General features: G+C 44.4%; 2 protein-coding genes across 7 annotated transcripts in view; one reads left to right on the top strand and one right to left on the bottom strand.

Annotated features, from left to right (window-relative positions):
* The window catches only part of map3k21 (mitogen-activated protein kinase kinase kinase 21), a 35,393-nt gene extending 30,006 nt beyond the window's left edge, over positions 1 to 5,387 (bottom strand). For 2 of the 3 annotated variants that reach the window (XM_061690778.1, XM_061690780.1), the window contains exon 1: positions 3,678 to 5,386. In XM_061690778.1, coding sequence (XP_061546762.1) covers positions 3,678 to 4,461 — 784 coding nt within the window. In that variant the 5' untranslated portion in view covers positions 4,462 to 5,386. Of the gene's footprint in view, positions 1 to 3,677 lie in introns of all 3 variants that reach the window. The other variant, XM_061690779.1, reaches the window with a different exon arrangement.
* pcnx2 (pecanex 2) overlaps positions 3,569 to 22,851 on the top strand; it is a 34,291-nt gene continuing 15,008 nt past the window's right edge. For 2 of the 4 annotated variants that reach the window (XM_061690775.1, XM_061690773.1), the window contains exons 1-22: positions 3,569 to 7,174; positions 8,682 to 8,887; positions 11,606 to 11,723; positions 11,825 to 11,861; positions 13,175 to 13,590; positions 14,475 to 14,681; positions 15,361 to 15,819; positions 15,896 to 16,082; positions 16,726 to 16,903; positions 16,970 to 17,106; positions 17,183 to 17,261; positions 18,437 to 18,572; positions 18,801 to 18,943; positions 19,158 to 19,311; positions 19,479 to 19,511; positions 19,827 to 19,998; positions 20,077 to 20,187; positions 20,533 to 20,624; positions 20,709 to 20,818; positions 21,794 to 21,902; positions 22,052 to 22,144; positions 22,222 to 22,372. In XM_061690775.1, coding sequence (XP_061546759.1) covers positions 7,022 to 7,174; positions 8,682 to 8,887; positions 11,606 to 11,723; positions 11,825 to 11,861; positions 13,175 to 13,590; positions 14,475 to 14,681; positions 15,361 to 15,819; positions 15,896 to 16,082; positions 16,726 to 16,903; positions 16,970 to 17,106; positions 17,183 to 17,261; positions 18,437 to 18,572; positions 18,801 to 18,943; positions 19,158 to 19,311; positions 19,479 to 19,511; positions 19,827 to 19,998; positions 20,077 to 20,187; positions 20,533 to 20,624; positions 20,709 to 20,818; positions 21,794 to 21,902; positions 22,052 to 22,144; positions 22,222 to 22,372 — 3,481 coding nt within the window. In that variant the 5' untranslated portion in view covers positions 3,569 to 7,021. Of the gene's footprint in view, positions 7,175 to 8,681; positions 8,888 to 9,014; positions 9,059 to 11,605; positions 11,724 to 11,824; positions 11,862 to 13,174; positions 13,591 to 14,474; positions 14,682 to 15,360; positions 15,820 to 15,895; positions 16,083 to 16,725; positions 16,904 to 16,969; positions 17,107 to 17,182; positions 17,262 to 18,436; positions 18,573 to 18,800; positions 18,944 to 19,157; positions 19,312 to 19,478; positions 19,512 to 19,826; positions 19,999 to 20,076; positions 20,188 to 20,532; positions 20,625 to 20,708; positions 20,819 to 21,793; positions 21,903 to 22,051; positions 22,145 to 22,221; positions 22,373 to 22,851 lie in introns of those variants that run through there. The other 2 variants (XM_061690774.1, XM_061690776.1) reach the window with 2 other exon arrangements.

Raw genomic sequence — 22,851 nt, 5'->3', positions numbered from 1 at the left:
AAAAGAATCTTTGAATTGCCCAGCCCTACGTAACAGTATCGCTCTGCAATTATGTTCCTGTTCTCTTCCCCTTCATTCAACTCCTCTGTCAGGGGCATTCAAAGCGTGAACAGTTTTACTTTATTTTAGTGTGGTTGCACAGTGATACAGACAAAACTTCACTTTATACTTGTATGGCAGTTGGAAAAGTCAAAACAGTGAATGTAAACGATGCCTGAGGTTAACTAATCCATTTCCTATTGCGTTTATTTTTTATTTTTTATTTTTATTTATTTTTTAAACAGGGCTGTGCTCACTTTTTACAACCAAAGTTCAATGCATGCAGCTGTTAGTTTCACTGTGCCCATCATCTTCGTGGAGGTCGCAGTGAAGTGGCAGGACAAACACACTGACCTGTGTGTTAGCAGCCCTGCGTCCGCTCAAGGGGGCAGGGGCGGTGCAGTGCGGGGGTTTGTTTACATTCGCCAAACACCCGATTAGCCGCAACCGTTTAAATCTTTTCTCTCCATCTGGCCTCTAATTAATGCAAGTCTTTGCCATCTTTAAGGTGTTGGGCTTGTCTACACTGGCACAAAGCGAGGACAAAAAGCATCTTGGTTTAAAAGTGAATTGTTATGACTGCTACACCAATCACACCGTAGTTATTTGTTCGACTTAAACTGTCCATATTTCCGTACCAGTGAAGAAACTAGTACTTATTTCATGCATATCAAACAAAGTTGCCTTGAATTCAACTTGAGCTGTCGTAGTAAATAACCTGGTTTGACGCTTCTGCTCAAACCCTGTGTGCAGCCTTTTTTTTTTTTTTTTTTTTTTTTTTTTTTAACGTCAAAGCCGCTGAGACCATCATACATTGAGGGATGATGAGACTCAGTGAAAATCGTGTGTTTTGGAATCATATTACACAAACCAACAACTTGCTAGTAGGAGCCAGTGACGGCAAGAAACAAACTGGATTCTTCAATCATTATTCAGTCTGGGAACAGAGTTTTTCTGACCTGTTGCTACAGATGAACAACACATTTCTTACTTTGGTTCTCAAGCAGTGCTCCTTAATATCGAGAGTGTACTTTCTCTGCTCTGAATCAATTCAATTGTGTGGCATCTCCCTCGTCTTTTATTGGTCACAGCAATGGCAACAAGATGATGATTTGGTGTAAGAACAACGCTCATAAACACAACATGGAGCAACATTGTCCTTTGCTGATCACTTTAATAGTTATGTGGACGATCTAGGAGGCTTAAAACATACCCACAAATAGCGGAGTATACATTAAAAGCGGACGATCAAATTACCCCAAATAAGACGTAATGCTATCAGATGACGTGCTAAACCGAAGATCAGTTCGCTATGTCTATGTTTCATCTGTTTATTACTTGGTGTTTATTGCTATCATGCAGGTTTGGGTCAAACTCCATTGGTTCATTCGTTTGAAAGGAACCCATCGATCTGGTCCTTACCAGAGTTTGATTAACCTTTTGATTACCTGACCAAAGGGAACACACCAAGGCGGTAAACAAAGTACCGTTCCGTTTAAATGGACCAAAGGGTGCTAGTGTGACATAACACTTACACAGGGTCCATGCATATTGACAATTGGGCTCAATTTGAGCATTTTATCTCCCTTGCATTCAAAGTCAGCAAAGGTCTGATTCTTTGATTTGTCTAAAAAAAAAACAAAAAAAAAACGAGCAATTATCATGTGCTGAGGAGTGTTTTCAGAGCTATTTTTCCTCCATGATCTGCTCGGCAAACTGTCAGGGCAGCCAATTGTAAATGTTAAACACGATCAATATTTTTGATGGCAAATCATTGTGTGTGTGTTCAACACTGAATTCGGGCCAAGCCACAGACTCCAAGTGTGAAATTTGTGTGTGAAATGGAACCATAGCCAATAAGGAAGCTACTTGAAGCTCGCGCTGTCGCCGAGAGAAGCAACTGGTTGTTGGTATGTGTGTCACAAGTCATTAACCATCACCATTCTTGCTGGAATCTGTACCTCAACTGTGGAGCTATAACGTTAAACTATTTTAAAATGTTACCATTTCAGTTTCCCTGATTTTTTCGGGGCTGTGTGGCTAAAACGGGGCCCAGTGACGCACTTGGGTCTGTTCGAATTTCAATTTGAAGTTATCGAATAACTTTCCGACCAAAACAAAGCCAAACTGAACCCAAGTTAGTCTGAAACTATTGAACTGACCACTCCAGTTTGATTACTGTATTCAATCCAACCTGACCCAACGGACTACACGGGGGGGGGGGGGGGGTTTGACAAAGCCAAAGTTCACTTAAAATGAACCGAAATGGTGCTAGTGTGAAATTACCTTTAGTTTAGTTGACAAGACGCTAGTTTATGATGCACACACTTAGTCTTATTTAATTGCCTTGCCCTTTAAATGGGCTTAAAAACTGTCAAATTGCCTTGGGAACTTGCGGTGACCGCGCTGCTCATGTGGCACGAACATGCGTGTGTTTACGTTTGTCCAATCACTGCCTCTATTTGAACAACATTTTCAGGTTGGAGTAGAGAGGTGGGGGAAAGGATGGGGGCTGTGGTCTGGGAAGGTGTGCTTGACTGAATGTGTGTGCTAAGGAATAAGAGAGGGGGGAGCATCCCAGCTGTGCAAACTAACTTCATTTCACATCCCCTCGAGGGCGCGCACACACAGACACACACCCACACCACACACTGACTTCAAGTGCATCCACACCTATGCCCTTAATATGGGAAGGCTATTTTCCAAAACCCTTTTACAAATAAATTGAACCATGGTTGAACAAACTATTTTCCTTGACTTCTGATTTTAAAACAAGTTATTCGTCAATTTGTTGTGGAGATGTAACAATGTGATTATTTATACGTCATATGTGTATCCATCCATCCATCCATTTTCTGAGCCGCTTCTCCTCACTAGGGTCACGGGCGTGCTGAGCCTATCCCAGCTATCATCGGGCAGGAGGCGGGGTACACCCTGAACTGGTTGCCAGCCAATCGTCATATGTGTAAGTAAATATAAATAGAAAAGAGTGAGCCGCAAGTAAGGTTGCAAAGGGGTGGAAAATGTCCGATATGTTTACGAAAAGTTTCCACTATATTTTCATGGGAAGAAAAGCTGAGGCAGTTTGAAAATATTTTTAAAAATTTCATGTGGATTATGGGAATCTATGAGAATTTACCGTATTTTAATGGGACGGTATTGTATTCAAACATAAATATAAACATTTTGTTCTGTCATGAGTAGACACCCGTTACAAAACAGATCGCTGTCCTTGGCAACATGTGAGGGCATTACAGTACCCTAAATGCTCCTTAAGCGGTGGCATAGTCGAAGCTTACCCGTACCTCCAATTTTGGCTTGCACACAAAGCAATAAAATAGACCAAGCACATGGATTACAACTCAAAAACTGGGCCACTTCTAAGTGAAGGTACCGCTGGCAAGAAATGTTTGTTTTCGTCAGGTTGTGGCCCAACCCTCTATTTTGTACATTTCCGGTTTATTTCCATTTATTCTCATGGAAAGTTTCCAACTGAAAACTCCTGGAAAAATACGTGCCTTTGCTCAAAGGTTGGTAAACACTTGGATGACCTTTATGTGACGTCTGATATGATTTGCATTTAAATAAGGCTAGATTACTATTATGACATTGTAACAAGAGACAAAGTGCACTCTTACTGTTGCTAGACTTGAGGTCTCGGTGGATGACCACGGCCTCCTCGTGCAGATAGTTCATCCCTCGCGCAATCTGCACGGCCCAGTTGACCAGGATGTGCGGGGGGATTCGCCTGCCGGTCAGCGCCCGGTTGAGCGTGCCCCCTCGGGCGTACTCCATGACCAGGCACAGGTTGGGCTCGTCCAAGCACACCCCCTCCAGCTTGATGATGTTGGGGTGCTGCAGCATGGAGAAAAGCTTGGCCTCCTGCTTGACGCTGGCCGCAGTGGCGGTAATGTCCTCGTCGGGGTCCTGCCGGGCCGCCTTCACGGCCACCTCCTGGCCCTTCCATGTGCCGCGGTACACCTTGCCGAAGCCCCCCACGCCGATGATCTCCTCCAGCACCAACTCGGTGAAGGGGATCTGGACGGGCGAGGCCGGGACCCGCTCCCGCACGCTCGCGACGGGCAGACGGTAAATGGCCGGCTGGTAGGTGACATAGTTGGAGGGGAAGATGCCGACGCGGTGGTTGATCTTGCCCGTCCACCAGCCCTCGTCGCCGGAGATGGCGGCGTCCTTGGACAGGACTTCCACCACGTCGCCGCGGCACAGGCTGAGCTCGTCCTCGCCGCTCGCCTCGTAGTCGTATGCGGCCGTCCACAGCGACCGGGTCGGGCACAGCGGGGCCGAGTGAGCCCACGCGTGAGTGTGGCAATCTGTCCAGGCATGCTCCCTAATCCCTCCACCACCGTCGCCTCCGCCCGGCCGCCCTTCACCGTTTGGGAAAGCGGCCTGCGAGACATCCATTTCTCGGTGGCCGTAATGGCACCATAGGGTGCGGGGCTTAAGCGGCTAAATTAGAAAAGTAAAGGTGACTTTTAGAGCTCCTCATGCTGTTGCATTTAGTGGATGTAACGGAGTGGAATTCCCCGCCTGAGCTGCTGACACCGGCCAAAGTCCCTCGGCGAGGAGCGTCCCACAACGGACTGAAACTTTATCCAACACCACTCCGCTCGACTCCGTCGACAACCGGCTACAAGTGGCTGGCTTAACGCTCGCCAAAAGTTGACAAACTGGGCCCCAGTCTAGTTGTCTGGTGTTTTAAAATGTAACAGCGTGCATTCCCAGTGTTAAACAGTTCAACCGTCGACGGGGGAAACGTTAACAGTGTGTCCCACTTGTGCTCGAAGCTGAAGCTAAAGCTAAAGCTAATACCCTCGACTCCGCTGAGGCTTCGTCACAGGTGCCGCGGGGAGGAGGTGCACCTGCCCCGGGAATAAGGATGCGGGCGCACAGCGACGGGTTTCGCTCTCAAAGTCGACGTTTAATGTCACCCAGCCGCCGTCCGGCCATAACTCTAATGGTAGGCGCGTGCGGGGGGGTTGCTCCTCTCTCAGTTGGCGACCTTTCGAAGAAGTTTCCACGGCATTCCACACACACGCGCGCGGCTAACGAGTTAGCTCGGTCAGGAGGAGCGATACGGTAGTTGATCAAAAGTTGCTCCTCTCGGCTTCACAACTACCGGGCAGTCCTCGTCGGTGGGCGGCGGGTGAGCTCTCAAAATCCCATCCAACATCCTCGACGTCAAAGTAACAGTGTAGGAATGTTTGTATAAAAAAAAAAAAAAAAAAAAAAAAAAATGTGAGAGGAGGAGGGGGGTTATCAAAACAACCCCCCCGGTGGAAGGTGGTCGCTAGTCGGAGTTTGGAGGACTAAATGCGGCCGAGTCACAGCGGATGGGAGAGGAACGCACGGGGCGGAGCTAGGCTGGCTGCCGCACTTTGATTGGCGGATTTGCTGACATGTGACCGCCACCACATGAGCGGGGGGGGGGGGGGGGGGGGGGGGTGAGCCGACATAGCAATGTGTGGAGAGCGCAAAATCATGCACATTTTGTATGGAAATAGCAATATTATAATCATTAGTATAAGACCACAGTCTTCAAACTTTAGGCCTGAGGACCAAATCCAGTCCGCTGCATCATTTTAAGTGGCTCGCTACAGCAAATCGTGCTTCTACTAAATCTCTGGTGTCAAACTCAAGGCCAGAGGGCCAGATCCAACCCTCCACATCATTCTATGTGGCCTGCAAAAGCAAAACATGTTTGTCAATTACATCATTCTTGCTGAAATCTGTAACAAAATCCAAACTTTTCACATGTAATAAATAACATTGAGTTATTGCACGCCTCATCTTTCTTACCATACCATACCATAATTGCACATTGTCTTCACTTTCAAAAAGGGTGAGATATTGCAAGCATTTGTGTTACCAAACCCCCTTTTAAAATAAACTGAACAATAGTTGAACAAACTATTTTTGTTGACTTGGGACTTTAAAAGTTATCCATCATTTTGTTGTGTAAATGTAATACTTCACAGTCACAAAGGCTACGCTGATGGATAACATAAATACAACGGTCGCTGCGACAAAGCTGAGTTTGACACCACTGTTGACTGTAGACTATTGCTAGACAGACAGTCAAAGAAATATTAATTTAACAATCTGCTTGTTATTGTGTAGTAAATGTGTCCTGCACAAACTCTTAGCTCGCAGGCCAGATCTGGGCCTCCGCATCATTTTATGTGGCCCTTGAAAGCTTGCCACAGTTTCACCTTTTCACTTCTGTTCTAAGTTATCCATCATAAAAATGATCATAAAAAAATGCAGCGGCTATCCTATTACATATTTGTGCACTAGCCACAACACTAGTCTGTAATCAAACAGATGTGCGAACCTTTCGGCTGCCGTGCTGCCAGTCTATAAGACATTTTGGGTCTTCCGTTCCACTGTTTCGGAAACCGTGCTCATTAAGACAAAGGCAGACTAGCTCATTGTGCTGTATTATGACGTGAGATGTGAATGTCTAGATGATGCTACTCTGTACAAATCAACAGTGAAGGTGGAAATCACATAATAGAAGAGGAGAGTGGGGAGGAGGGACGGATGGGAAGGGAAGAGAGGCAGGGAACGAGGGGGGAGGAGGCGGTCAAATCTGCGCATCTGTCGAGCCAGCGAGGAAGAGGAGCCAGAGAGAGAGAGAGGGAGGGAGAGAGAGAGACAGAGAGAGAGAGAGCGAGAGAGAAAGAGGGGGGAAGGCAAGCTGAGCAGGATGAGGACAGCGGCGTTGGGGATGATTCACCCGTCGACGCCGGGATGGGAGACGCCAGAACCGCAATGGCCAGGAGCGACGAGTCGTGAGGGAGGTGTCGCGCCGTAGAGGCAACATGGAGGCGCGTAGCACCCGCTGAGGGAGAAAATCTCTTTATTGTAGCCTAGCAGCATCATCAGCACCATTCGTCCGACCGACCTGAGCGGGGCGGAAGAGGAGGAGGAGGAGGAGGAGGAGGAGGAGAGGGAGGCAGAGATGGGCTCCCACATTGCTCAGACCCTGCGTCAGGGCGTTTGGGCGTCCCTGACCGGGGGCTGGTACCATGACCCAGAGCAGCAGAAATTCAACAACTCCTGCCACCTCTATCTGTGGATCTTCCTTCTCATGCTGCCGCTGTCTCTGCATTTAGTGAGTTGGGCCCTTTTTTTTGTGTGTGTGGGGGGGGGGGGGGTGTTGCTGCCGTGAAGTGCCAGTAATATCTTTGTGACATCCTCTATTGTGTGATTGGTGAGAAAAGGAAGGCGGCATTGTCGCAGTATGTTGCCCCCTCGGTGTGTGCAGTCACTCCGCGCATGGCTGCTCCCGCATGTGGCAGCATAAATAAACTGGTGCCATCACCGTGCACGCATCCCCATTGTGTGTGTGCCTAGGCAGGGATTCCCAAAATGTGGCAGTGTAAGATTGAGAGAGTCATGGCAGTCTTTTACAAAATAAGAAAATTAAATACCCCACTGAATTTCTTCAAAATGAAGGCCTTCCTCAAATAACCTAGATGCCCTATTTGGCTCCTATTTAGTTACTAAAATATGGTTAGTAACTGTAATGACCTCAGTAAATAGACACTATCCTTCACAAGCGGATGGCTTGGCCCCTTTGAAGGCTGTTGCTAACCAAAACAGCAGCACCCACCGAAGCATGTAAACAGTCCAGTGTGGACTCTTATCGTATGTCGTGAACAAGTATCAAAAATGATCTTTTTGTGTCGACACGTCATCTTTGACAACAATCAGCCTTCCAGTAGACTCTAAGTTGTGGTCGCGCCACAATGTTGCGTCCGTCCGTGTTTATTTGTGTTCTGGGCTGCTAGAGCACTCATTAGATCCAAGCATTCTGGTTTGCCTTTTTCCAGTTTCCCTTGATATGAATTGTAATATACTGGCATGTGTATATATCTATCTCTCTCTCTATATATATATATATGGTATGATAACAAGCTTTGTTTTACTTTTTTTCCCACTTGTCTAGTGTGTGCATAGGGGGAGGTGGGTACGTTAACTTTGCTGGGGTGTTGGCGGGTGTGCGCAGCCACGAGGAAAAAAATAATAGACATGGATAAATACATAACCTTTTTTTTTTTTTTACCAGTACAAAACATCCATCCATCCATTTTCTGAACCGCTTCTCCTCACTAGGGTCGCGGGCGTGCTGGAGCCTATCCCAGCGATCATTGGGCAGGAGGCGGGGTACACCCTGAACTGGTTGCCAGCCAATCGCAGGGCACAGTATAAAACACTTTTCTGTCATTAGTTCCCATTATGATACATTTTATGGCATTATTATTGGCCATCTTCACTCACAGTTCTACTGCCCTGGGGCTACAATGTACGGAATTCAATGCAACAGTCCTACTGTTTAAGTAGTAGGACTGTTGTTTTCCTACTGTTTAAGTACGAATACTCTGTGACTGTACTTATTCGTTGTGTCTGACAGTAAAATGTCATTTACATTACAGAGTTTGTACTTTTTAACTTTTAAGTAAGGGAGTTGAATCAGTACTTCTACTTTTGCCTGACTCTTGACTCTTTTTTTTTTTTTTTTAACTTCTACTGAAGTAATGAGTGTGAGTATGCCACCTCTGGGATTCAACCTTATACCTTTGAGTTGACTAATCAACAATGGTTGTCCACACATGCAGGCCCTGCCTCCGACCACCATGGCCCTGAGCATCTACTGCGCTTCCATCACCATCTTCTTCGTGCTGGTCAAGACGGCCAACTATCGGCTACACGTGCTGTTTGATGAGGGCGAGGCGGTTGTCCGCAGCAGCCTCTCGGACCTCAGCAAGGCCGCCGACAAGAAGAGCAACGCCGCCTCCGACGCCTGCCTGCCCCCCAACATCAGGTGCAGAACATACGAGAATTCACACAAGTTAGTCTTCAATGAGGCCAACATGCTTGTTTTTGTAATGTGGTGCGACACCAGTTTTACTGATCAACACAAAATTGTGTGAACATCTTTATCATAACAGGACGGATGAAAAAGTCTCAAGGACCCATGCACGAAACTGAACAGGTAGTTGACCAATTTGGTTTGTAGCAGCCATTTTGGGCCAGTTCCTGGTCTTTTTTTTTGCCAACACCATATCATGTGAGGGGACAGCATGTTCCAAGGTTTGATCATTTCGAGGATTCACCATGAAAAAGTAGTTGTAAGAGGCTGTTCATCACTGCTTCCAGATTTAATTGTGCTTGTAGTTTCCACTGAGAGACATACTGAGAGTTTTTAATGTTTGACCTAGTAGTTAAGGTAACCCCCCCCCCCCCCCCCCCCCAAAAAAAAAAGTACTGTAGTAACAACTCAAAGTATGATGCACTTCTCTATTGGACTTCTGCTATTTGCATTTATTAGGCCTGATAGCTCCTTTTTGGGAACTATTTTAGTCACAAATTGTGTGTTTTGTGATCGAGTGAATAAAAATGCCACTCAAACTCATTCCACTTCCTTTCAAAGACTCACAGCACAAAATAAGTCTTTTATCGACAAATCAGTCTTAAAGGAGATGCCTGTATATGCATTTCGCCCCAGTTTAAAACAGTTCCCAGGTGTCTTACTAATGTCTGCGATATCCTCCTCAAAATTCGCCAAGGATCCAGCGTCAATTTCCCTTTTTCTTCCAAATTAGCTTGTTTTGAGGGGGTAGTCCTGTCTCATGCAAAAGAACCACTGCTCTCCGCGCTTCCTCTGTATTGCGGAGTGTCAAAACATGAGAACAGCTTTCGTTACCATGAGGACAAGGTTGCAGCTACTTGTTGAGCCGTGAGTCTAAAAGTGCGAGTGTGAAGTGCGAGCTTCCCATAAAGAGACCAAGGATTGGATTTTCACCCATGGAGGCAGCACTTCACCGGCAAGTTGCCGAATGACACTTGTCCTTTAGTGTGCAGATTCGCTGATGTGGCGCATGCAGCAGACACAAACACAAATAGTGTTACCCGTTATATAGTGGTTTATTATCTGCACTCCTGCTATATTGAACTTTTTTAAGTGATCATTTTTTAATGGGTTTTACAGTATATGTACTGACTGTAATGCCCTCTCATTTGGGAAAGGAAAACAACAGTTTCACTTTTCAGACATTTATGGAAGCTGCTGCTGGCCACAGCTCACACCCGGACATTTCACATTCCCCCCCCCGCCCCCCCCCCCCCAGCAGGCCCCGCCTCTTAAAGCCACATGCATGTACACAGACATTCCAATGCCTATTTTCTATACTTTTTATGCCAACAGTTTTCTGATTTGTAGTCAAATATATTTACAATGTGCTTATAAAATGTGTTTTAATACGTTTCAGTTTTTTTAACAAGTTTTTTAAGTCTATAGTCAAGTTTATTTATAGAGTCTTTAATTATAAAAAACAAAGAAAAAAAAGTCGGAAAGAGTGTCACAAGCACGTTAAGGGTAAAACTTTTTTTTTTAAAAATGCTTTACTTGCTTTTGCATATACACCACAATAAAAGAGGGTTCACGCTATACACGTCCCACACATGGTGAACTCTGGTACTCTGGTGACAAAACTTTTGTATATAAACCTTTGTGTATACAACCCCAATTCCAATGAAGTGGGGACGTTGTGTTAAACATAAATAAAAACAGAATACAATGATTTGCTAATCATGTTAAACCTATATTTTGTTGTAACACGTGCAGAATGTGGTTTGACATTGTCTTGCTGAAATAAGCAGGGGCGTCCATGAAAAAGATGTTGCTTGGATGGCAGCATATGTTTCTCCAAAACCTGTATGTACCTTTCAGCATTAATGGTGTCTTCACAGATGTGTAAGTTACCCATGCCATTGGCATTAATACAGCCCCATACCATCACAGAGGCTGGCTATTGAAGTTTGCGTCCATAACAGTCCGGATGGTTCTTTTCCTCTTTGGCCCAGAGGACACGACGCCCACAATTTCCAAAAACAATTTGAAATGTGGACTCGTCGGACCACAGAACACTTTTCCACTTTGCATCAGTCCATCTTAGATGAGCTCGGGCCCAGAGAAGCCGGCGGCGTTTCTGGGTGTTGTTGATAAATTGCTTTTGCTTTGCATAGTAGAGTTTCAAGTTGCACTTACGGATGTCACGCCAAACTGTATTTACTGACATTTTTTTTCTGAAGTGTTCCTGAGCCCATGTGGTGATATCCTTTACACATTGATGTCGGTTTTTGATGCAGTGCCGCCTGAGGGATGGAAGGTCACGGGCATTCAATGTTAGTTTTCGGCTTGCCGCTTACATGCAGTGATTTCTCCAGATTCTCTGAACCTTTTGATGATATTATGGACCGTAGATGATGAAATCCCTAAATCCCTTGCAATTGTACGTTGACGAACATTGTCCTTAAACTGTTCGACTATTTTCTCAGTCTTCTTTTGATCAGTTTGAACATTAAATATATTTTATTTGTAGTGTATTCAATTAAATATAGGTGGAACATGATTTACAAATAATTGTATTCTGTTTTTATTTATGCTTAACACAACGTCCCAACTTCATTGGAATTGGGGTTGTACAAGCAATTAAATAAATCAATTTCTCTAAGTCAGCTCCTCACCTTTGTCCAATAGGAAGAGCAGCACCATCCCAGACAGCGTTGCCATGACGATGCTAGCTTGCAAGCGTCCCAGTCAGGTGATCCAGGTGACCGTCAAGCAGACGGAAACAGACGTGGGACTGATCGGGGTGGTGAGTGGTGGTCGCCATGAACATCTGCTGACGTGACGCGGCCATACTGTTACAGGTCATATTACAGGTGAATTTTAATAAGCTATTTCTCCTTCATGCAGGAGTGTTCCAAATCAGATGAGGGGAGGATGGTAGAAGGTAATGTTCTCCCCTGAATTTCATCTTATTGAAATGAAATAAAAGTGCGTATCAATGAATATGACTATCATGGAAAATCTCTAAATGTATACATGCACATACATACAAGGTCCATGATGCAGAATGAATTATTAATTAATTTATGTATGTATGTATGTATGCATGTATGTATGTATGTATGTATGCATAGAATGTCAATGACACGATACAAAATGAATTATTAATTCATCAATTTTATTTATAATTGTGGTCCTCTGTGACTATGCCTTTTTTTGTGTTCGATGCACTTCTACCTCTGAAACGCAAATCATATACATATTCTAAATGCACTGAAGTAAAAAATGCATTCTTTTTTTAAATTTTACATTAGTCCAACAATAAACAATAATCAAAATAATAAAACAAAACACAGACCTTTTCTATCATCCAGTAATATTTTTGATCAATTCAGATTTTTCTTCCCATTATAGATTTAATCTCATTATAAAGTTTGTTGTTTATAATTTATTTGAACCTTAACCTTTATGGTATCAAACAACTTGAAGATGGGAAAGATCCAATTTTACTTAATTGGGCGACCCTAGTGAGGATAAACGGTAAAGAAAATGGATGGAGGGATGGTCTTCTTTACTACAAATAATGTCTTTACCTATTCCGGCGACATATAGTTACAGGCAACACAATTTAATGCTCATTTACTAGATGGCAGAAGTATATACCAGTACTTTTTGTGACATTTTTGTTTGGTGGGGAGCCATGAGTTTTTCATATCCTAAAAATTGTGCCTTGGATCAATTGAGGTTGGAAAACACTGTCCTTGACAGATGGGTGATGCTAAATTGTCAAGCTTCCTTTGCTTATGCCATCTAATGTGGGCGGAGCATAGCATTAAAGTTGTGATGATCCTTTTGAGGATTCACCATGAATATTATTTTAGGCTCTATAATAATAATAATAATAATAATAATGCATTACACTTATGTAGCGCTTTTCTCAAAACTCAAAGACGCTTTACTGTTGCACACATTATTAATTCCTCGGTCACAGGCGCCCTGGGGCAGTCTGATGGAAGCGTGGCTGCCATTCTGTGCCTTCGGCCCCCTCCGACCACCACCAAACAGCCAACCACATTCGAACATCCAACCACATGGATTCATGCAATATGGGTTAAGCGTCTTGCAATGACATGTGCTCAGGCAGGGCTACAAACGGATGACCCTCCGGTTGCTGGGCGTACCTTTATCCTCCATGCCACACCGTCCATAACTCTACATTGTGACATACAGTATTATTCTTCTCTATCGTCTCAACAGTTGCAGTGCCCTGCAATGCTAAATGCACCACAGAGGAGAGGCCAGGGGAGGCTGGTCCACACCCGAGCCCGCAGCCTTCCACGGAGAACCTCCCTGACAAGGTTGCCCCTTCGCTGCAGGCTCAGCAGAGGCCCCCATCTGTAAATGAAAGACAGGAGACTCAGTCTGTGAAAATAATCGACGACAACAAGGAGTCACCAGATGAGAGAAGACGAGAGGAGAAAGACAATGAGGAGAATGAGGAGGCATGTGGAGAAACATCTCAGGGTCTTCCTCCCTGCAAAAGAAAGGAAGATGACCGTGTTGAGACGGAGAGTGAGGGCCACAAGGAGCCGTCAGATGCCAACAATAACTCACTGGAGACGCCCTTGGAGTACCCTCACAAACTCATCGACATGCCAGACGCAGCTACACAGGTACAGCGCTGACACACACTAAATGGGCATACTGTAGATTATGTACTGGTTGAACACAGACCTCCCCCGAGGTGGAGAGATGGTGGTAGTGGTGAAGCAAAACGCTAAGAAGATACTCTGCCAAGTGTCGGTCAAGGGGGCTATGAAACACGTTTTAATGGGTTCTTGTTGTACCACCAAAGTTTCATGGAAACAACTAACTGGCTGAATGGTTGACTGACTAACTGGATATCTAACTGACTGAGTGACTGACTAGCCAACTAACTGACTGATTGACTGACTGACTAACTGACAAACCACCTGACTACTAACCAACTAACTGACTTGACACACTAACTGATTGACTGACTACCTTTATGATTGACTGACTAACTGACGAACTTACCGACTGACTAATTGAGTGACTGACAAGATAACTGACTGTTTAACCAATTACGTGACTGACTAGCCAACTAACTGACTGACTGACTAACTGACAAACTTACCAACTGACTGACTGACAAGCTAACTGACTGTTTAACCAACTGACTGAGTGACTAACTAAGTAACCGACCGGGTTGCTAATTAAACTAACTAACTAACTGAATAGCTGGCTGACTATTTAAATGACTGACTCGTTGGCTAACTAACTAACTGTCTGGCTAACTGGATGACAAACTGAGTGACTGTCTAGTCTGTCTGGCTACCTAGCTAGCTAGCTGATTGACTAACCAACTAACTAACTGTCCGCATGACAATATAGCTAGCTAACTAATTAGCTAACTTACTGACCAAACTAGATGACTTACTACCTAACTAAATGACTGACTGACTAAACCCATATTATTTTGTCCATTTGTGAGGTCAGCGGAGTTACTAGCAAGTATTTTTGTATCGTCTGTCAGGACGAGCAAGGGGAGGAGACGTACTGCTCCGATAAAATAGAAGTGGTCCTCACGGACAGCTCTGGTCCGGCGTCTTCGTCTGCTCCTCCTCCTCACGCGGACAGCGAGGCCGACGCGGTCAAGATCGTCATCGCCATGAGCTGCGACCCTCGCACGGCCGCTCAGCTGGAGGAGAGCGTCAAGCTGAGCCTGCTGGAGAACGCGCAGGTGAGATAAGTGGCGTCAGGTTGAGGTGTCCTGTGCACGAATTATTTCCGTGGCAGCAATGAGCCGTAGTGGTTAGCACGTCTAATCACGAGTGTGCGCGTTAAACCCTTTCACTTGGAAAAGTGTGAGTGCAAAGGTGTAGCGTACCACTTGTTGCGTGCCGCTTGTGCAATAATACCTTTCTGCACTCATGGGGGATGTGGGTGCTTCAACACCCATAATTTTCCTGGTGAAAGGTTTCAAACTCCCACACTCTTTTTCCCAAGGGTGTCACACACATGCAGGAAAACTGTGGGTGTTGAACCCTTTCACCGGGAAAAGAGCGGGTGTCACAAAATCCACATCCCCGACGGGGAAAAGGAATCAACACTCAAAATCCCAATGAAACATTTTGACACCCTTGGGGGATGTTGGTGCTTCAACACCCACACTTTCCCCAGTGATAGGGTTCAACACCCACACTTTTACCACCGTTATTACGCAACAAGCGGTATGCTACGCCACCGGGTGGCGCATCCATGAGGACCGTGGAGGCTTCAACACCTGGTGAGAGGGTTCAACACACACACTTTCCCCGCTGTTATTGCACAACAAGCAGGACGCTACTGTGTGTCGTCAATATCCTCTTGCCCATGGCTTGTAAGTTGCACACCCCATGTTTAACACATATGTGTCTCAGGCCCAAAAGGATGCTGGGGAATGTCACATCAACATCCCCGTCATCACCTTTGACTTGCCTGAGGACGAGAAGCAGGAATTGGAAGAAGATGCACAAGAAAAAGAAGAAGCAGACCTAACAAAAGACGAACCCACTCGGAGGCGGCCGGCGAGCCAAAGCGAGGAGTTCTTCTTATGCAGAGACACTATCAGCTCAGAGTCGGCCACCTTGGAGTGTCCCCATCTGGACCCGGCCAGCGCACAGCAGACCAACAACAACAGCTCGTCGGGCGTCGACGTCCACTCCCACTTCAACCCCGATGACACGGACCCTCTAGTTTCCTGTGCGGACCCTCAAGGTTTCTTGCGTCTGCCGCCCGCTTTGGGGCGCTACGGTCCCGGAGGAAGGACGCACTTGCGTGGGCTGAGCATGGACAGCGGGAAAGATGCCGTGCTGCTCTCGGACCGCTCCCAAAACACAGTATGTTGTGACAATTCATCTTGTTTTCTACATACTGCATTCTGTACTGTATAAACGGCTCTCGTTTCTATGTCAGGCCACCATGACCACCTCCAAGTCAGATCTGGAGGCAAAGGAGGGTCAGATTCCCAACGAATCCAACTTCTTGGAGTTCGCCTCGCTGTTGGAGTCGCTCAGCACTCGAGGGAGCACCAAGGAAGATGAAGGACCAGAGCTCCAGGCAGAAGCGGGAGCCTCCCTGGAGACGGAAAAGCAACACGCAGGTTCGTTACCAAATGTTTTGGGTCCCCTCACACACTGTTCATTTTCCATTCACATTTCAAATGTTCCAGGTCAATTTTGACTGAATAATTGTCTATATCCAATTATGCACTGCAGGTATTTTCAAAATGTATTAATAGCCTGTCTGATATTATTATATGGAAGATGAATCCTTAATGTTTCAGGGAAAAGAGAAAGTGTGTTTTATTTTTTACACCACTCATTCTTGGCTAAAAACATCAAATAATGTAATGTTTAAGTATGTATGATCAGGATTATGTGTGGGAGAACACAGACAGTTCCCAGCACTGTTTTAAGCTCCCTCTTAAACACTCTTACATAAAAACTACACAAATTTATGGCATATACAGTTTCAATATTCCCACCATTGTCCTCGATTTAACACACACAGGTAAATTGAAAATCCATTTTAGTAGACGCGGGTCAAATTTGCCTCAGTGTACACAAACTGAAACGAAATAATTACTTTTTTCGTGTGAGTGTATTTTGGGTCACTTTAGGAAAACTCCTTCCACACTTTTGCCTCAGGGGTATCGCACCCAAGGAGGATGTGTGTGTTTCAATTCCCACCCTTTTTCTGGTGAAAGCCTTCCACACCTACATTTTTTTATTCACCCTTCATAGTGCATAACAAACCCAACGGCATGAATTGCATTCCAGAGGATGCCGGCGCATCGTCCCGAGCGGACGATCCCAAAGAGATCAACACACACAGCAAAGCGGAGCGACCCAAAGCGCCCACCAGTCTGGCTCCCGACAAGTCTCTTCTGCCTATACACATTCCCATCGTCTCACCAGACAGGTACTGACAAACACCTTTTTACAGCACTACACACACACTTACCTCATTATCGTATTCCATCTCCAGTCCGCAGACGGAAAAAGATCCCGACTACGACTCTCTGCCTTCCCAAACGTCCCAATCTGAAAGCTCCATGCTGCAGGTCATCTGTCGTCCAGAGGCTACGAGCAAGGAGGAAGCGTACACCTTCCACACTGTGCACCGTAAGCCAATAACCTTTTCAGATTTAAATACACAAACCAACAGCTTTAACTGTAAGTTTCATGTTTGTTACTCCAGGAGAGAGGCCACGTAAGCTATACGCGGAGCGGGCCCTCAACCTGCCGCTGGGAGCCGAGCTGATCACAGGCAACGTGTGGTACGACGTAAAGGACACCAGTCATGAAATGAATTTTGTTTTTTTGTTTTTTTCCTGGTGAAAGGTTTTAACACCCACTTTCCCCCGAGGCATCGCTCCCATGGGGGATAGAGACTTTTTCAGTGACACCGTACCTTTGTTGTAATACGGGCAATTTTCCCAGTGAAAGGGGTCAACACCTAACTTTTCCCCAGGGGTGTTTCAGTCATGGGGGATGCTGGTGTTGCAACACAGACACCTTTCCCGGCGAAAAGGTTCAATATCCAAATTTTGGCCCAGGGGCGTCATACCCATGGGGAATGGGGGTGTTTCCACAACTGCATTTTTCTGAGTGAAAGGGTTCAACACCCACACTTTTCTCCTGTCCTGGTGTTAATTAATGAGAATTACATTTTTGAATTAAATAGTTTTTTGTTCTTTGATTTTTAAACCAAAACCATTAGAGTCAAAACAATCTACCTAATCTAACCAAAACGATGCATGATACTTTTAGGTTCATTGTTATCGACCATATATGTCAAACTCAGGCCCGGGGGCCAAGTTTTGGCCCACGATGTAATTATATTTGGCCCGCAAGACCATATTAAATGTGTATTGGAGCTGGCTGCTGTCGTTAGCAACTATGCTACCAGTCTTCTCGAGCAAATTTACACTTCCCCTTCCCAAAACTGGCCAAACGAAAGATGGAAAACGGTTAACTTCCAAGACAGGTGGGAGGCAGATTATCTGTTCACTAAAGTAAAAGACAGACCTGTTTGTTGTGTGCGCAGCAACGTGGCTGTAACAAAGAATATAACATAATTGAATTAATGTCAATGATAAACTTTATTGTAAGATTTCTGCAGAAAAGGGAAACATGCACATCGCAGTGATTCTTCATTAAATATTGTGTTTGACTCGCGACGGTGTCCCAATGTTTTATTTTGGCCCACCGTGAATTTGAGTTTGACACCCCTGTTTAGACTAATCGTGCAAATTTTCTGTCATATTTCCTTAAATTCCCATAATGTTGACAACTTGCACCAGTATGTTTTTGTACTCTACCCAACACCACTGCCCCGGTCAGGCCTATCTTGCCAATTAACGTTAGTTTTTATGTGTGTGTGTATGTGTGTGTGTGTGTGTGTGTGTGCGTGTGTGTGTGTGTGTGTCCGTTTACGTGCGTTCGTGTTCAGTGACCTGCTTTCCACTTCTTCCAACTCGGAGTGCCATGACAGCACGGTGGGCGGTCACGCCGACTGTCCTTTCGAACGGCGCATCATTCCTTCGCACCGACTTCGCCCCCGAAGGACGCACCCCGAGATCTTCCAGGTGTCCATCTGTGAATCCAATAAAAATAAAAATAAAATAAAAAACATGCTTGAAAGTAGTTAAAGTACAAATATTTGCAGTATTCATCTGTTGGACCCGACACAGGGTCGATTTTGTAAGTTAAGGAGTGGTTCTCAAACTTTTTACACACTTTGAGAATCACTGCTGTAGATGTATACATTTGTAATTTCAGCAGTTGAATTCATACGCATATAACATATTTTTCAGGAGGAAGACTCTTTAGATGATTCCTCAGAGACCACCACTCAGGAGAAGCCCACCAGGAAGATATACTACAAGCTCAAGCTGTTTCCTGGCAAGTGGGTCAACATTTTATACGACCGACTCACCTTGCTCGCTCTTCTGGACAGGTAAGGTAATAGGTGAAACTTGTAATGTAGAGAGACCATATCATTCGAATTATTTTTTTTCAAATATGTTTTAAAAGCCTTAAAATAGCCCTCACATATGCTGTAATCACATTGAAACTTTTTAACCACGCTGTAAGCCCATTTCATCACCAATTTTGTTTTGAATATGTCAAACATAAAAATGACTATAATCGGAAGGTTTTGGTATGTGTAGGAACCAAGATGTTCTGGAGAATCTGGTGGCTGTTTTCATGGCCTTCCTGGTTTCCTTCCTTGGCTTTTTGCTGCTCAACGACGGCTGCTTCAAAGACTTCTGGGTTTTTCAGTTCTGTCTGGTTATCGCCAGCTGCCAGTACTCCTTACTGAAGGTAGAACTAGGCGGAACACTAACCATCAGTAATATTAACTAAACATTAATAATCAAATTATTAAACAGTCTACTGTAGATTGCGCATTTATAATATTGTATTAGCTCTAATTTTGTGCAGGTCACTTTACAAATTGTAATTTCACTCCGTGTGCATTTGCTTTGCAGAGTGTTCAACCAGATGCAGCTTCACCAACACATGTGAGTTACTTATCTATGGTTCAAAACTAATGATAAGTGTTTTACTTACAAAACATATGGAGTATCTATCTATCTATCTATCTATCTATCTATCTATCTATCTATCTATCTATCTATCTATCTATCTACCTATCTATCTATCTATCTGTCTGTCTGTCTGTCTGTCTGTCTGTCTATCTATCTGTCTGTCTATCTATCTGTCTGTCTGTCTATCTATCTGTCTATCTATCTGTCTGTCTGTCTGTCTGTCTACCGACCTACTGTGTCATACACTGCTAGATACTGTAGATGGAATGTCATTGTGTGTATGTGCAGGGTCACAACCAGCTGGTGGCCTACAGCCGCGCGGCATACTTCTGCATCTTCTGCTCGCTCATCTGGACGCTGGAGCAACTCCTGCGCAGGAAGGACCTCCCCGAGTCCACCTTGTACGGCGTCACCATCGTGTGCCGCGACACGCTGCGCTTTTTGCAGAATCTGCTAGTGGGTACGGACAAACCGAGAGACGCTTGAACCTCAAAGCCACTTCCGTTCTGAGCAAGTAGTTGATCGATTTCTGTACCAGGTTTCACTCACTGCTTCCCCATCACGTTTCTGGTGGGCCTTTTCCCGCAAGTCAACACCTTCACCATCTACCTGCTGGAGCAGATTGACATTCATTTTTTTGGCGGCACAGGTCAGCCACTCATGTATTGGAATGTATGAGAAATTCCAGTAGAATATATTGTAGTCAGGCGCACGGTGGACGACTGGTTAGCACATCTGCCACACAGTTCTGAGGACCGGGGTTGAAATCCCGGCCCCGCCTGTGTGGAGTTTGCATGTTCTCCCCGTGCCTGCGTGGGTTTTCTCCGGGCACTCCGGTTTCCTCCCACATCCCCAAAACATGCATATTAGCTTCGTTGAACACTCTAAATTGTCCATAGGTGTGATTGCGACCCTAATGAGGATAAGCATGGAAAAATGGTTCTTTTGGTGGTAGATTATTCAAGGCCAAAGTGTTTGCGTGCTTCCATTCTAGCGGCTACAAGTCTGATCTCCGCAGTGTACAGCATCCTCCGCAGCCTGGCGGCTCTGTCTCTGCTCTACGGCTTCTGCTTCGGGGCCCTCAAGGTAGACGCGTCCAATGTGCCCCAAAAAACACCTGGATAAAGTCTGACTGCGAAGCGGTAAAATGTTTCAATGCGTGTGTCGCAGGAGCCGTGGGACGAGCAGCACACGCCGGCCTTGTTCTCCGGTTTCTGCGGCCTGCTGGTGGTTTTCTCCTACCACCTCAGTCGGCAGAGCAGCGACCCCTCTGTCATGCTGTGAGGAAGATTTCAACATTTTTGTTGTAATCATACAAGTGCACTAAAATGAAAGAAAGCAAGACTAAACACAACTAAAACGAAACGACTCGCCCTTTGAAACCGCCTTGCCCTGACTGTCCCACAATTGTAAAAATAAGTCATCCACTGTAAAACTTCTCACCCTTTTTTGGTGCCTTAATTTAACTGTCAAACAAGTATAAATATACGTTAACTCCTGTAAAAATAAAACTCAAAGGAAGTAAAACTACTTAACCTTTGATGATGCGTCTTGAAAAAATTCTTATTTTTAAGGGATTTATTTTAGATCAATAATTTAATTTAAAAAACATACTCAAGATTTGCATCGATTTTTACTCATTTTAATTTCATTTTTATGAAAAAAAGTATTATTTTATAAAAGAAATTATTTAAAAAGCAATTAATTTAATTTTAAAATAAGCTTTTATTTTTTTGACATCTTTCCAAAGATGTACAAGATTCTCAAATTATTTTTTTCAAATAAATAAAAATAAGTCAAATATTCAAGCTGTGACGATGTATAAGGGTCATACGAGTAATAACGTTGATTTTTAGAGGAAAAATAATTTTTAACATTTTTATTTAAATGTTTTCTTGCTTAATTCTATGTCCTTTCAAATTCAAACAAATTACCAGTTTTACATTTGCATTTTTTATGAATATCTAAAAAATATATAAAATAATAAATCAAACAGTAAATAATACATTTAAATGAAAAAAACATGTTTTTAAAAATGTCTTTGAGCATAAAAGGTTCTTTTGGTGGTAGAACTGACATAGAAGTGTAAAATTAAGCAACCCGCAATAAACTAAAACCAAAATGAAGTCAAACTATTCACTCTTTGTTGACTTGACGATCATACGAGTGTAAAAACAAGTTCAAACTGTAAAAAGGTAACTAAAAAAAGAAGGAAGTCAAAATACTTCTCGTCCTGTCTTGTCTTTTGCCTGCAGCTCGCTGATTAAGTCCAAAGTGATGCCCACGTTGGTGGAGGGTGAAGAAGAGGAAGGTCAAGACACAGACATCGAAGACCCTCTGCCCAAGAAGCTGCAGAATTCTATGGTGTGCAACAATTCATTTTGTATCAAGCCTCCAGCGAGCATTTTCCATGAGTCATCAATATTATCGGACTGCCTTTATTGAACTCTGAGCCGTGTATGTATATGTATTATTCATGATCATAATCATCACAAATGCTGGATGTTCCACAGAAGGAGATTCTTCTGTCGGACGTGATCGTGTGCTCGCTCGCCTACATTCTGACCTTCGCCGTCACCGCCAGCACCGTCTTCCTGTCGCTAAAGGTGAAACTTCCCTTCTTAACCACTAGTCTGCCTCACTAACTCATATTCCCGCATGCTTTATGAATTGTTTTTGTCAGCCCTTTGTGACCATCGTGCTGTACGCGCTGGCCGGGACGGTGGGCTTCGTGACGCACTACTTGATCCCCCAGCTGAGGAAGCATCACCCCTGGCTGTGGATTTCGCACCCGCTGCTCAAGACCAAAGAGTACCACCAGTTTGAGCCCAGAGGTCAGCGCTGTAGAACCTTATCGGTGGTCTGAGACTGACTGTTTGCTTACTTAAGTGGGTGATCTAAATTAGTGGTTCTCAAACCTTTTGGGGTCCTGGACCACCTGCAAATCTTTGATGGACCCTGAGGACCCGCTGAGCCTTGCAAGCTAATGAATTTCCCCACAACCCTTTCCTGCAGATGTTTCACAATAAAAATCATTATTTAAAAAAAATAATGGTGTATGCCAACTGAAATGCTAGGAGGCTCATAATTTGAAAAGAATACAGATCATGTTTAGTTTGTATTAACAGCATCTCGCAATAACTTTAACATTGCAAATGGGGGACGAGAGCTCATTAAAATGCAACGAATTACACTTGTAAAACATGGAATTAGAGAAAAAAAAAAAAGTCACGATACCCTCTGTAGTTCAGGAAAGTAAAGGTCTCAATCGCATCTCAGTAGAATAATCCTATCTCTGTAAATGTCATAGGAT

The sequence above is a fragment of the Phycodurus eques genome, chromosome 11 (assembly GCF_024500275.1).
Source record: "Phycodurus eques isolate BA_2022a chromosome 11, UOR_Pequ_1.1, whole genome shotgun sequence".
NCBI classification, from domain to species: domain Eukaryota; kingdom Metazoa; phylum Chordata; class Actinopteri; order Syngnathiformes; family Syngnathidae; genus Phycodurus; species Phycodurus eques.
Note: the sequence above shows the minus strand (reverse complement) of the source record. Positions and strands in the feature narration are given on the sequence as shown.